At 39.6% G+C, this 15,873-nt stretch overlaps 2 protein-coding genes and 1 long non-coding RNA gene across 3 annotated transcripts; 1 reads left to right on the top strand and 2 right to left on the bottom strand.

Moving 5' to 3' along the window:
- Positions 1-98: 98 nt before the first annotated feature.
- Positions 99-4,533, bottom strand: LOC140780387 (phosphoribosylaminoimidazole-succinocarboxamide synthase, chloroplastic-like). The gene is made up of 12 exons (XM_073125900.1): positions 4,162-4,533; positions 3,974-4,075; positions 3,725-3,854; positions 3,225-3,317; positions 3,056-3,144; positions 2,227-2,307; positions 1,455-1,544; positions 1,261-1,350; positions 1,060-1,110; positions 829-875; positions 661-718; positions 99-581 (listed from the first exon to the last, which is right to left on the bottom strand). Exons 1-12 carry the CDS (start codon positions 4,435-4,437, stop codon positions 525-527), a joined length of 1,164 nt encoding a protein of 387 aa, XP_072982001.1. The 5' UTR covers positions 4,438-4,533; the 3' UTR covers positions 99-524.
- Positions 4,534-6,114: 1,581 nt separating this feature from the next.
- LOC140780781 (uncharacterized) lies at positions 6,115-8,107 on the top strand. Its single transcript, XM_073126539.1, has 2 exons — positions 6,115-7,249; positions 7,588-8,107. Exons 1-2 carry the CDS (start codon positions 6,254-6,256, stop codon positions 7,978-7,980), a joined length of 1,389 nt encoding a protein of 462 aa, XP_072982640.1. The 5' UTR covers positions 6,115-6,253; the 3' UTR covers positions 7,981-8,107.
- A 511-nt stretch (positions 8,108-8,618) lies between these two features.
- On the bottom strand, positions 8,619-12,864 carry LOC140780782 (uncharacterized). Its single transcript, XR_012107556.1, has 2 exons — positions 11,963-12,864; positions 8,619-10,457 (listed from the first exon to the last, which is right to left on the bottom strand). It is a non-coding gene; the product is annotated as an uncharacterized lncRNA (long non-coding RNA).
- Between the last annotated feature and the right edge of the window lie 3,009 nt (positions 12,865-15,873).

Genomic DNA, 15,873 nt, shown 5'->3' with positions numbered 1-15,873 from the left:
GAGGAAATTATTTGTATTTCAGTGACGAAAGGGCGATCTTTTTCGCAGAAGTCTAATATTATCTAAAAAATACAAAATAATTTCAGCAATAAACTACGTAACTCACAATTGATTCGCGTTATCCCTTTCGTGTAAAGTAAAATATCTCGTCAACCGACTAGATAAGTTACAATTGGTCTATATGAGAATCATGGACAGAAACCTGCTGTCCATTTTATCTAAAGAAAAAGAAAAAAAAAATCTCATCGATACAGTTGATCTGTATGTGAAACATGGACAGGGGATCCCCAGCATTATACCGTAGCAAGCACCATCGATATGATGTGCACTAGGCGAATGACATGAGAAAGAAAAGAAGGGTAACAATACCACTCTGCATTCAGGGAGTTGAACAATTGTTCCCCAGAAATGCAACCAATTCAAGAAATAAGTTGTGTTTTGAAAAAGGAAGAGGAGCATCACAGAATATTGAAAGCTGAAAAGGTTTCACTTCTAAAACTTCTCTCCTTGAGAGTTTTCAGCAGTCATAGACATGATAGGGCTTGCGAGACATTCCTGGATATCCTTTCATGTATTGGCTCCTGTCAAAACGTAATAATAGTAAATCAAATTTGAGATATAGTGACCAAACAGATGGGACTTTAAGATGTTCTAATATACCTCCTTCCCTGACAGCTCAATCTTTGTTTTTGTGATAGTTTCAAAAAGGAAGATATACCTGTAGTGCATGTTATATCAGCTACGTCAAACATGAAAAGACAACTGTGGTATGAGTATATAAATCACAACTTTGTAAATGGAGGGCAACATAATTCCATTAGTACATACCGCCAGGCAAGTTCACACACAAGTTCTTGAGGAGCTTCTGGGAGAACCTGGGATTTCAAATCTATTAGATAAATCTAACAAGTCAACTGCAAAAAAATGAACTTCAAACTAATTGTGGTTGGCCACATGGGTCCTTTATTGTTCACGTGAAATTTTCCATTAATGAGGCGAACTCAAATGCATCTTCAAGCAATAAGCGGATGCAAAAAGGAGGAATAAAAGATGATATACCTCATCATCATATGGATTGCAGTTCTCCTTGAACCACAATCTTAGAAACTCCTGGGAACAATCCAATAATCCTGTCAGCAAATTGCTATCGACAAAACAAGATCCTAAATTGAGAAGCATATCTTTATGGAGCAGAACGGCATGGGAGAAATGCTGCAATATGCACTACAACTGTATTTTGCAATTTATATCAGATTTTACCTTATCTACATTTTCAGGTTCAAGGCCAGCATTAAACCTCTTCTCATAAGAATTAGCAATCCAATACCTGCTGGAATCAGGGGTATGCACCTGAATGATCAGAAGAAAACAAAATAATCTGCAATGATATTTCTATGGAAAATGATGGAGACAAAGAAAAGATGACCAAAATATCAATGATAAGGACATCCAACCTCATCAATCAACATAATAGTTCCATCAGCTCCTTTCCCAAATTCATACTTCGTATCAACAAGTAAAAGACCATTCTCCAATGCCACTTGCTGCAAGTAACAAAGTCATCATTTGAGCTGATAACTAAAACTTTTAATATCAACAGTACACATTTAACATGGAGACATTTAACAGCAACTAACAAATTGGTGATTTCGTGCCTACTTTAAGCTATCATCAGAATCAATTACGATCAACACTACTATCGGGACATACAATGTTCCAAATAGATAAAAGCATAGCAGTCAAAGTTTGATATTAAAGTACATTGTACTACAGTGGTTCCACATTGTTCAGTCTTTGATCTTCTAAAGCTATCAATTTTAAACACATTCAAATGTCCCTGAAGTAGGCACTTAATTATGGTGCTAACTTGTGTTCAGGATAAACTATTGAAAGCTTAAAATCTCAATTATAAGTTTACAACATGATTAACTAAGAAAGAGAAAGTTAATGCAGCAGTAACCTATGTAGAAGGATATGGAATATCTAATAATCGGAACTTCGGAAGGCAACAACATCCAGAGGCAATGTAAAAATATGCTGAGCCATATGGCCATGAATGTCCCTCTTGACTGGTATGTGGATGAGGATAAAAGAAAAACAGAAGTCAAAGTCCAGCAGTTAGTCATAATGCATGAAGGCATTTTACTTTAAAAAAATTGAAATGCAAAAGAAGGCCATTAAGACAAGCATAATAAGAATTGATTAATAAACATGACAATAACTGACCTGTCCATATGCAAACAAGCTCAAGGCTTTGCTGCTTACTTCATCATAATCATGTCTGGACATTAGCCCAGATTTGATTATCTGGATAGGAGAATTATTCTATAAGAACAATAATTATGGGTACTAGCAAGAAATGAAATCCAAAAAGAAAAAGAAAAAACGCCTAACAGTCATAGAAACATGCTTCCAAAAAAGGTCCTGTTATTAGGCATCTACATATTACATCTCTGACGATATACAGCATTGTATACTTGATGTAGCTTCATAATACATATTACATATTAAGATTACCATAAAAAAGAATAACTTATTTGCACCCTTTCATTTATTCGTTCTGTGACTTCAATTTAACAACACATATCCACTATGAACTGTAAAATTAACTACATGTTGTTGTCAAATCATTGTGAAGCAGCCAATAGCATCTGCCACATTTGCATTATTGGAGATTATCAGAATATTCAACTTAGCTTTATTGCAAATATAACTGAAGAATAGTTGCTGTAGATATCCAAAATGAGGAGGGATTTTGCAACCAAGATAAATGAAGATGGTGATTTACGAAAAACCCTGTAAGAAATTTTACACAGTATTCAAAGATGTAGGAGTATTACTAAAAATTATAAAAGATGAGGTGCCCGCAGTGATAAGAATATGAATAACACCATCTTCTGCCTGTGAGACAAGGGTGTGGAATTTACTCCCACAGTTCAATGAGCCACTGCGTGCTCTTAATTAATTACAAGAAACTTCACAGATCTTGATATATTTGTTTGTCAACTTTTGATAGGTTATATATTTGAACTCAGAGGGATCAGCTAAAACAAACCTCATCAGGAGTCACAGGAACATCATGATCAACAGCTTTAGTTGTAGGTGTAATAATATTTGCAGCAAGCTTTTGATTTTTTACCATACCTGGAATACATAAAGTGAACAGTGGGTAATGAAAGTTATAGCAATGTCAAAAACACTGCATCAGCAACTAACATACATACCCTCAAGAAGGACATTGCCACAGTAAGACCTCACACCCTTGTTATAAACCGTCCACAAAGATGTATCAGTGCTACCAGTGACAAAACCTCTTACTGCAAATATTCATTAGACTCCGTCATGTCAAATGTTGTGGAATTAAATAGATAAAAAAATGAAGTTGAGTTAAAAAAAAGTCTTTGAGGAGCAAGAGAACTGATGCTACAGATTCTTAAACTTGAAAAGCTCTACATTATTCAGTCAATAAAAGTATATCTTTCTATGCAAACGAGAAATAGCTCACATGGACCTTGTATTGAGGATTTACACGAAATATACACTGTCTTGTCATTAAGGAGCAAAGTGATGGCACGAAACAAACGCTGCTCTCCATCTCACCCAATCCCACAACACCACCTTCTTACTTGATTCTTTCTTAATTTATAAGAGAGTCTCATATTTGACAACTATATATATGTCCTTAAATAAGTCAATGGAAAGAAGAACAAACAAGATGGCTCACCAACAAATTCAACCGGGAAGACTGAGCACTTCTTTGCAATTGTTACATTTTTATCAGGAGACGAAACAACCGCATTCGGAGTAATATGGCGAGTATTATTGAACCACCACAGACTCGTCTCGTTAAGAACCTAAGATATTTCAAAAAACATACGATCCGGAGCAAGTAACAGTAAGATAATAGACTTTCTAAGATTATACAATTAAATTACCATATGTATGTGTGAGAGACCTTTTAAAATAAAAATACCTGGCCTTTAAAAGGTATTGAGGCGAGAACCCGATCGAAAGCACTCTGCCGATCGGTGGTGACGAGAACAAGATACTCTCCGCTGTCGTAAACATCTCTCACCTTAAGAAAAATGCCAACTTGGCTTCAAAGGAGCATCGAAGCAATACGGCATGACAATGGAGAAATCAAGGGCAACCGCAACTCACCTTGCCACTTGACTTGGATCCGAGGCCTGGAACAGTGCGATCGAGGTGGGTCTCGGCGAGGCAATTCCCGAGCCCGCCGCGAGCGGCGCGTAGGACCTCATCGCGGTGGCCCGCGTCGGCGGCGAGGAGGGAGGCGCGAGCTAAGTTGCACAGGGGGCGAGGGTTTCTCGCGACGGGGGAGAGGTGAAGGGGGCGAGAGAGAGATGGGAGGAAGGGGGTTTTGGCGAGGGTTTTGAGAGGGTTTGGAGTAGTGGAGGGAGGGGCGGAGAGAGCCATCGCGGAGTTGCTTCCAGGCGCGGTGTGTGCGGTTGATCTTTTAATCGATCGGGATTCACTCTGAAATGGAAGTTCGGATCCGTCTCATCCTATCTTGACCTAACTTGACCCAGAACCGACTAGATCTATTCATTCTTGATCCAATCCAAATTCCAATGCGAATACTAACTCGTATTGGGTAGACGTTGGCTCAATCAAGCTAGGCCTCAAATGGACTCAAGAGGACATACAGCTCTATACGTGCACATATGTATATTACTTACCTATACCGTAAAGTTCGAATCAGGTATCAATAAACTTAGATCTAATCCATGCCTAACAACTCTAAGTTTGAAGGAAACTTTATTTAAGCTACATTAATATGTTATGTATCGAGTTAAAGTGGTTTATTTAAAATGATGGTGGTGGACGATTTGCTAATGAAATTAATGAAGATCATGAGATCGAGTGAATGAAAGCAAAAGAGATGATGAAAATTATGATTAATTAAAAAAGATATGTGATTTGGAAAGGAAGAAAGAGAAGAAACTAGTATACCATTATTTCTTAAAAAATAAGAAGGACCGATGAATGAGAAGGGATAAGCTAGCTGACAACTAGGGTTCGAGAGAAGGGGAAAAGATGACTAGTCCTATTAGATTAGGAGAGAGATGAGAAGAAGGCTAGACGCGTGGACGAAGGTAGAAAATATTAATATTTTTCACTAATCTTAAAGTTGCTATTTTTCATATATTTAGATGCTAGTTGAAATTTTAAAACTTTCAGATTAAATTTAACACGAAACATTAGATGATGGTTGCTCCCAGGTTAAGGCGTTCGAACGCCGTTGGACGAACGCTTGAATGCCTTAACTACTGTCGCATTGAGACATTTGAACGATGTTGGCCAAGTGTTTGAATGTTTCGAAGTTCTATTGCTCTTAATTTATGTCATTCTAATGCTATTAACTGGGCATTCAAACACCTCGACAAAGATTGCTCTTATGTCTCATTGTTCAATCATTGTTGATCAAGCGTTTGATTACATGAACCCAATGCTATAAATTTATTAAAAATAATAAACAACTAATACTATGATAAATATGTTCAATCCAGCAAACTCAATATTTTTCGTGAGATGACCCGATTAGATTTAGATGACATCTTAATCTTTCTCCGTGATATCACACTATCCGGCTGTGTTATGTAATATAATTTAGTATCAATTTTCCGCATATTTGGCATTTTTCAGCAGCTTTTACCGAGTGTTTTCCAGCAATCATGCGTCGACTATTGTTAGATTCCATCTGAGGTCAACTGGAAACAGCAATTGGAGCTATGCGACCTAAAGTTAGGCAACCAACCTTTTGGCGACGAGGCCACGATTGAACGACGCGCATGTGGAAGAAAACACTTGGAAGGATAAGATTGTCAACCAAGGTGGCACGAGTTGTAAATGGAGCCTTCGCCAAACCTTTTTCAATTTATCTTTTTTTTTCTGGCCAATGAGAACTCTGTTGGTGGAGCTCCAGCATAAATCGGTCAATATAGAGAGATCTTTGAAACATTGTTATTTAGCTGACATAGCTTAGTTAGGCTAAAGTTTAGTTACCATAGCTTCATCTGCGTGTATCCCTCGATCTTGACTTTTAAAAAGTTGGAACTTCAAGCACACTTTTGATCTTTCCACCCCGTACTCCACTCATTCCTTAAAGTTCGTGCACCCTACCAAGCTACAATTTGCAAAGGAAAAGATACGTGCAGTTACCAATAAGTAGCTACCAATCTCGATCTCCAGTCTTCTCCACCATCAAACACCTAACTCGTTAATTTACAGCATGAACACCACTCTAGCCCGAGAGCAGAGCTCCAAATCATCCACCACCCAAAAACCCTTCTACTACTACTCATCCCTCAAGCACTCCCTTTGCTTCCTCACCACCTTCATCACCCTCCTCCTCTTCTTCCAACTCCAAGCTCTCAAGTCTCCCTCCTACCTATGGCCATTCCGCTACGGCGAAACAACCATCGAGCTCAACCGGACGCGGTCTATGCTTCGCGACTCCGTCACGTTTATCCCCCTCAAAGACTTGCGCTTCGCGAAGGAGCCCATGTCGGGCCACACCTGGTTCATGAGCTCCATGAACGACACGTTCGAAGACGGCGACGCCGAGTACCTCCATTTCCCTTCGCAAGCATCTAAAGGGAGGCTCCTCTGCCTCTCGGCTTCCGACGTCTCGGACGGCACCAAGAATTCTTACGCATTAGCCTGGCCCGAGGCCTTGCCTTACAACTCCATCCTCCTCTCTGGGCTAACCTTCGTCTCAGACACCTACTACGACTACAATAATATATGGCATGGCCTCTCTGCTATAATTCCGTTCGTTTCATGGCACCAGAAGAAAGACTGCGTGGTTCCGGCTAGGTGGGTATTGTTCCACTGGGGAGAGCTAAGGACTCAAATGGGCACGTGGGTGCGTACGATAACAGAGGCGGCGATCGGGAAAGTCCCAATACTACAAAAGTTCGACGACGGCGGACCGACGTGCTTCGAGGAGGCGGTGGTGTTTCGGCATAACCATGGGGCGATGCCGAAGGCGAAGAAGGTAGAGATGCATGACGCGATAAGATGCAAGGCGAGAGCTTACTGCAATGCTGGCAAGGTGGCCGGAGACGATGCGGCGGCCATTCGGATGACTTTGTTTCTTCGGACCGGCGCGAGATCGTTCAGGAACGAGACGGCGGTGATCAAGATCTTTGAGGAGGAGTGCAGGAAAGTGGTGTCTTGCAGAATTAAGGTGGAGAGGCCCGACAACTTAACATTCTGTGAGCAGGTTAGTGGTTTCTAATGGGTTTCTCTATGTGTTTTAGGGAATTTCGTAAATTACGTCCAGTATATTTCTCTTATTACCGTTAACAACCTACCATATCAGCTCTTGCATATTTTTATATTATCTTACCGGTAATCTGCCTAACATAAACTTACTATAGAGATGCGTTAATTCGACGATAAACATAATACCCCAAAAATAATAACGGTCAAAAAAGGATTAGCGTAAATGATAATCACTGGTTGGCAAATGTTAATTACAATAAGAACAATCCTAGAATGCAAATTATAAATTTCTCATTTTATTATTATTTATCCTGTCTTATTCCCTCGCTGATGCAGGTGAAGCTACTAAGTGAGACTGATATCTTGGTCACACCCCATGGGGCTCAGCTGACGAACCTATTCTTCATGGACAAGAACAGCAGCGTCATGGAGTTCTACCCAAAAGGATGGAAGGAGATGGCCGGCGTAGGGCAATACGTCTACCGATGGCTCGCGGACTGGTCCGGGATGCAGCACCAAGGCTCGTGGTGGGATCCCGACGGCGAGCCGTGCCCAGATGAAAAGGATAAGTTTCATTGCTTTGCCTTTTACAAGGATCGCCAGATCGGCCACGACGAGGTACACTTCGCCGGATGGGCTGCCAAAGTTCTCCAAGAAGTGAAGGGATATAAAAGGAGCGTTGCATCCGGGAGAAGTTCGCAAGGATCAGCTTCATGTAAATGTAGCTGAGCCTTGTAATAGTGATGTGGAGGATGTTTTTTTGTATAGGTGTATCAAAGTTGGGAAAAATAAGATAATTTGTATTTATAATGATTTACACCTCGCCGTTTGGACCAGATCAAATTGGACTCCCAAATTTTGCCTTTAGATCCAAACATCAATGGAATGATAGAAAAGCAGATTACTAAGTTTAAATTACAACCAAAGCTGCAGTACGACATAAAGTAAATTACAACCAAAGCTCAGATAACAAGGCTACAATACACATGATGGAGAAGAAAAGTAGGATAAATAATTGACCTGGGTGGCAGTAAACATTTGCGTCTTTAATGCAAATCCACCGCGTAGCATGGCTAGATTGTCAATTAATGTAGCAAATTAAATAGAAGGGCAGAGGAATGATGAAAAACCTTACGATGATTTAAAGTAAACTTGACTAGAAAGATTCTCTCCAAGATCTAATCAACGGGGTTCTTATGATGCCGACGAGCTCACTTCTTCGACTCGAGAGGAGAGAGAGCAAGACAGTACGATTGCGTTTACTGTCTCACTGGTTCTCCTGAAATAGTGCTGTTAATCTTTTAATTCACGCGAAGTTAATGACTAGTTAATCCATAAGGGAACAACGGACGGCGGTAAGAAGTAAGTTCATACGGTAGCCTTTGCAAACTTTATTATAATCAATTAAATAATACTTGAGAATGCCACGTTGAATTGTTGACATATTTAAAACCTTACAAGATCCGAAGCCTGACCTCTTTGTCTCCAAAGTTGACTTCCGGAAATATCTCCGAAGTGCCAGGCATTCAGATCTGATCCTGACCTCTCTGCATCAATTTAGTCCCCTGCAAACGATAACAGAGAAAATTTGAGATAAATTATACAACTGCTCCAAAGGGAATATATAGATGGCCACCGATCTAATCACCATCCAACACCTAAATTTCCACCATGAACATCACAACTGCCACCGTAGCCCAGGATCCAAGCTCGAGATCATTTCCCAAACAAAAGTCATTCTTCTACCCCACATACTACTCCCTCAAGCAATCTGTTTGCTTCCTCACCACCTTCATAGCTATCCTCTTCTTCATCCAACTCCATGTTCTCAGGTTATCCTCCTATTTATTGCCATCCCACCACTGGCAGAATGACACTAATAGGCACAATGACACTAACACAAAGAATGAGCTCAAGATACTTTCCATGCTCCGTGACTCGGTCACTTTCCTTCCCCTCAAAGATCTGCAGTTTGCTGATGAACCCATGTCGGGACAATGGTTCATCAGCTCCATGAATGATACCTTTGAAGATGGTGAAACGGAGTACCTCCGTTTCCCCTCTCAAGCATCTAAGGGGAGAATCCTGTGTCTCTCAGCTTCCGACATCTCTGATGGTACCAAGAACTCATTCGCACTGGCTTGGCCCGAGGCCTTGCCTTATAATGCCATCCTCCTTCCTGGGCTAACATTTGTGTCCGACACCTACTACGATTACACTAACATATGGCATGGCCACTCGGCCATAATCCCATTCATTGCATGGCACCAGAGGAAGGAGTGCGTGGTTCCAGCAAGATGGGTATTATTCCATTGGGGTGAACTACGGACCAAGATGAGCACATGGGTGCAATCATTGGCGGAGGCTGCAATCGGGAAGGTCAGCATCAAGAAGCCTGACGGAGGCAACAAAATCAGGCCAGCATGCTACGAGGAGGCGGTGGTGTTCCGGCATAACCAAGGGAGGATGTCCAATGCAAGGAAGGTGGAGACCTATGACATGATGAGGTGCAAGGTTAGATCTCACTGTAATGTTAGCAAGGTGGACAGAGATGAGCAGGGGCCTGTTCAGATGACTTTGCTGCTTAGGACTGGTGCAAGATCATTCAAGAACGAGACCGCGGTGATCCGGATCTTTGAGGAGGAGTGCAGAAAGGTGGATGCATGCAGATTCAAGGTCCAAAGGTCCGACAACTTGACATTCTGCGACCAGGTTGGTGCCTTTTCTGTTAACTCGCCAGGAATTGATACTTGATCACGTAACCCCATATTGGAATTCAGCAGCTTCCATCAATGATGCAGGTGAAGCTATTGAGTGAGACTGATATCTTAGTCTCCTCCCATGGAGCTCAGATGACAAATTTAATCTTTATGGACAAGAATAGCAGTATCATGGAGTTCTTTCCAAAAGGATGGAAAGAGTTGGCCGGCTCAGGGCAGTACGTCTTCCGGTGGCTTGCCGACACAACAGGGATGCGGCACCAGGGCACATGGTGGGATCCAGAGGGCGACCCATGCCCAAACAAGAACGATGGGCACGAGTGCTTCAACTACTACAAGAATGGTCAGATCGGGCATGATAAGGCCTACTTCGCTAAATGGGCTGCCAAAGTTCTCAATGAAGTGAAGGCACACAAGATGAGTGTTGCATCCAAATCCAGAAGCCAGCCATTGCAAGAATCACTTTCATGCAGATGTGTCTAAGCCCTGTTATCATTTCATTAAAACAATCCAAATCCAATGATTATTCACTAAAATAATTTCTTAGGAAATTTGATAGTGAAAAAAGATACTAGATGACAATGACAAACAGAAGGCTCTTCTTTTTCTTTTCTTCCTTTTCCATTAGGAGGAACATGAGAGAGACTATGAGCCTTCTATTTTATTATCTTGTTTTCTGTGTGTGTATGTATACATTGACAGTACTACCATGTTCACCATTAGAAAGTCAAGTGTCTATCAAAGAAAATTAAAACTACTCCCACGCCCACATGTAAATCCATCCCCTCCAACCAATTATCTAACATTATCTCTAAGCTTCATAGCAACAACTTGACCAATTCGTAAATGCTATGTGACTATGTTATATAAAGACTAACTTTTTCACATTCTCGAGTCTGAATCTAAAACGAAAATAGATAACTGAATGTTTAAATACACAGAAACTATTTCTCCGTCACATGCAGTATGGCAGACATAGAAACTACTAAACAAAAGTTCCAGTTTAGTACTGTAATTTTTTAGATTAAAATTGAGACCACAATACGATAGAGTGGATACAGATTTTGCTGGGAAGGTGCCAAAAAGAAGTGATAAGAAAATAAAGTCCAGGAACGATAATTAGAACAGTCAACTGGAAGTAGCAACACTGCTGCAGTATAGCTAAACATTAACAACAGGCATTATTTAACATGAAAGATTGGCTATGCAGATGTCTAGAATGTAATGCCAAAATCATTAAGGAGCACACTCTGAATTCTGAAATGCATATGTAAGTTGATCCTAAGATTTTAGTAAAATGGAAGTAGCACATTACGAACAGTCAAACCTACAATAAAGTTTGGGTATGTACTTCTTCCTCACTAATTGATAAAGCCTTTTCTCCAGCGGAATTTGAAGGACTAGCACATACATAAAATGCATAATTTTTCTCAGCAATTCAAGCATACTCCCAGTAGAAGCAAAATGAACTAACCTATGGTCGTATAATTATGCAGAGGCTACAAGCTGAGGGATGCTGGTTAACTTCTTTCTGGTTATATCTTCTACTAATTTTTCCAAAATTGATAGCAACGATTTAATTGTCGGCAACAAGGGTTAAATCTCGCAATAGTTACACAATATATATATATATATACTAAAACAAACTTGGAATCAACCACCGCAGCTCGTACATTCCATTAAAAGAATAATCATGCAATACCAATTTCAACGTCATACCTAAATGCTCTCAAAAACCTAATATTTAGCAAAATAATCGATTCCTAAATTATCATATTCACTGGTGTTCTCAAGAAATAGATACCTTCTTCTCATCTAAATCAAAGAAATCTTATCTAATTGAAACAATACCGGTTAAAGCAGAATATAGTCAAATATAAAATCGTCACGCATTTCGATCGCCTCAATCTCTCGTGGAGGCCGTCGACTCGATAACATAGAAGAATGCCGATTCCTCTCACACGACAAGGATTTGATCAAGATTAGATTACCTGAATCGCCAATAGGCGGTGAAGTAGAAATTAAAGGATTCGCCGCCACTGAAACGAAACAGCAGAGAACCGAATTAGTTATTGATGCGCGAAGGGGAGAAACGTCGAACCAGAAAGGGTTAATATCGGGTGAACGGGTCAGCTTCGGCTTGTCTAAGTAAGATCCGAATCCATCAGCTAATGAAACAAAAGCTTAAATATATTATAAGGGTTTATATCGGGAGAAACGTCGTGGAAGCCCAGATCGACATTTTAGTCGAGATATCTGTGTGTGTGTGTGTGTGTGTGTGTGTGTGTGTGTGTGTGTGTGTGTGTGTGTGTGTGTGTGTGTGTGTGTGTGTGTGTGTGTGTGTCACCGCCACGTGTCGAGTGTTAAGAATCCAACCTCAGCCATTTCCTTCGGGGCTACCGAGCACCGGATCCCACTCCGAGGTAATAAGCTGCATGTGGTTAAGGGTCCTGGCATACTGTTGGCACTCACATGAGCAACAGTTAAAAAGGCAATGCGTCCCAGTAACTTTGCAACGTATGGTCTTAATCGAGATTATTGTGTTGGTGTTGCGTTGATAAGTTTCCTCTGAGACGTTACATCCATCCATCCCGTCTCTTCATCTTCCAACACACACACCCGAATAGATCTCGTTATTCTCGCTAGCAATCGAATACTTCCATCGAGTACCCCCGGCCTACGATCCAAGCGTTTGTGTTGCGATATGTTTAAGCCTTTTAAAATAATATTCTTTCTGGAGAGATGATTGTTTTATTGGAGACATGGGGACAAAGGGAGTCCTGGCGATTGGGTCTGTTGGTGGGGATGGGAGGAAAAGGGTGGAGGCTAACATGTCAAGCCAAACATGGAAGTGACTAATCATCATACCAAAGAAAGCACTGCAACTAACACTACTTACCTGTCCCTCACTCTTTCACTACACTATTAGATAGTAGTCCAAATCCTTTTCTTCTGGAGGAGGAGGAGGAGGAGGAGGAGGAGGAAGGGAGGTTGATGGAGATGTGAAACATACGGGATGACAGTGGAGGAAAAGAGGAACAGAGGGAGTGATCGGCGGAGAGTTGGGAGACAAGGTGACTCTCTCCATATCACTTCCTTGGTTGGAATTTCTTCCAATCCGCGCACCTGCTCCTTGAAACTGTTCAGGAATCATCCAAAGACATAAGAAATACCCCACGTCTCACGTGTGAGTGGCCCAGGTCCATTGTTATTTCATGTTTCAACACCATAGAAACATTTGTATTATTACTATACTGCCATGCATCCCATTATTACCGCCAAATGGAAATCTTATCACAAACCAGGAGAAATTTAAGTGGGTTTGGTGGGAGACCTAGGTGGTGGGAAGAGAGAGAGAGAGAGAAAGAAAGATAGGGGGAAGGAGAATAATAAAAGGGAAAGGGGAAAAAGGAAAAAAAAAGCCTGCAAAGAATAGAAATGGAAATCACGGTCGAACGACCTTTTATCGTCTTGTCAACATCCAACACCCTTTACCCCGCAAATCCCTGGTCGTACCTCTCTCCCTCTCTCTCTCTCATACAAGAAGAGTTTCAAATAGTACCTAGAGGAACAGAGTTACATTTGATGGTTACTAATAACAACAAGTCGCAAAACGTAACGGGGGACCATGAAGTTAAACTAATTTGTTGGTTTATATATGTATATATAATATTTATGATCAACAACTCGTGTCCAACTTATTTTTTATTCTATACTATATCTGTGTTATCTAAAATTAATCAATACATAATAATAAAAATCTTGATTTATATTTTAAAATACTAAAAATCCTCTTGCTTAAAATACCATTATAAAATTTAAAACTTTTAGGCAAATTTTTTTTACCAATATTTTAGTAAACTTCATTAAGGTGGAGTCATGTTAAAACGTGTCTCCGAAATAAACCGTAGTCCACGAGTAAGAATATCGGTCAAAATAATAGTAAGTAATAAATAATTTGAAAACAATAGACGAGAATGAGGATTTAATTATGAACACCTTAAATACAATGTTAACTGAAATGAGATTCGGTGTGATATTTATCTTATAGCTCCAAGCAGGTATGCAATTTGCCAAGACTTTGTGACAATGATAATATAACTAAAATATGGGATTGTTATTTAATATTAATATATATATATATATATATATAGAGAGAGAGAGAGAGAGAGAGAGAGAGAGAGTGAGTTGTGGGTTTTGAAGTAGAAAGCGTGTAATAGCATGCAGCTGGACCTGCAAGCTGCTGCAGCTACTGTGAGGGTGCACCTGCAAACAGCTGCAGTGCTACAGTGACTGTCCTTTCTCTCTATATTTCTCTATCCATGTGTGTGCAAATTTACATAGTTTATATTCAATACATCAGTGCAACTCTCTTTACTCCACAAATGCTAGCTAAAATATTGGTATCTCTTTTAAGCATATACTTGCCCTGCGTGGTTTCCTGCCACGTCTGACAAGACTGACGTACAGTGTCAGAGCGTCGCGTCATTGAGGACTGGATGACCTGGCCTGCTGGATCACATGACCCCTCCTCCTCCAACTACCCATCTGTCGCCACGTCAGATTTACCTTTAATTTGTTCGACTATCATGCAAAAACAACCCTCGTCCTCGCCTTAAAAGGACGAGGCCTTTTTTTTTCTCTTTCTTTTTAATAATTATATAATTTTATTGAATCTAACATCAATACATCAAATAATCTTAACAAAGATGACGGTCATAACTTAACTTTATATTTTAGAAAATACTAAGAAGATTAATGAAATATCAAGCCCAAAAATATAGAAGAAAATTTAATAAAAAAAGTACAACCATGACTGATCTACATGTACAAAGATTTTAAGTCTTCCTGTAGCTGTATTGTGATCCAGCATTTAAAGACACATGATATTCCCACAAATCTTTAATGAAAGGAGAAGCCAGAAATTTCGTGCGCCTCCTGAATTGTACACTATATTTAATTAAATATAAGATTTGTTTTTTTTTAAGTTTATCTTCTTTTTATCTATTCTAGATTTAAAAACTCTATTCTGATTAAATAGAAGCTTATGCTCCCTAATTAATAAAAGCTATGTAAGATAATCTGATTCTCTTACTTGAATACGCTAATGATCGAGAGACAATTGTAAATTAATTCCACGTTTAGTCACGGAGATATCTTCCTTGGGAGTGTCTACAGAGTAGTATTGTGATATTAGTTTTGCATGACCACTTTGCTCTCGCCCACGAGCATATTGGAAAAGTTGACATATAATGTTACTGTCTATATAGAAAAGGATAGAAAAAAGGGGGAGAGTAATTTTTATCTATTAAAAAAATCCAGTGTGTATAAATATCGTCTATATCTCGATCCATTCTCAACTTCGTACAAACTCTAATCTTTGGGACTATGTACATTTTTGCACCTCATTATCGTCCGTATCCTTACTTATATAGACTTTTATTTTTGTCTTTTACCATTACTCTCCGAGTTCCGAGATGTAACGAGCCTCCCTCTGATCCATCATTTCAGCCTTAAAATTATTCTTATTTTTTAAGCATAAGCATAACTTATTCATTGCAGATACGTACAATTATATTCCAAAAAAATTCTAACTTTTTTTTTTCTCTTAATGCAACTGTAGAGCCGCTCCTTTCCGCACGCACCGTACAGAAAAGATAAGGTTAATTATATTTCCACTCTGAACTATAACAAATTTTTATCTAAAGGGTAAACTAAGTTTTACATAGCCTAAAATTAATAATATGATAATTTTTAATAAAAAAATCTCAAAACAATTTCAAATTAAAAAGAATCAATATATTACGAAGAAAAAAAAATAAATTAATAGATTAGAAGGAAAGTAATTATCCATGGAATATATCGAGCAGATTAATTAATGACCAACCTCTCCTGGAAAAAT

This window comes from Typha latifolia, chromosome 1 (assembly GCF_019914945.1).
Source record: "Typha latifolia isolate L0001 chromosome 1, TyphaL0001v2, whole genome shotgun sequence".
In the NCBI taxonomy this organism is placed as follows: Eukaryota; Viridiplantae; Streptophyta; class Magnoliopsida; order Poales; family Typhaceae; genus Typha; species Typha latifolia.
Note: the sequence above shows the minus strand (reverse complement) of the source record. Positions and strands in the feature narration are given on the sequence as shown.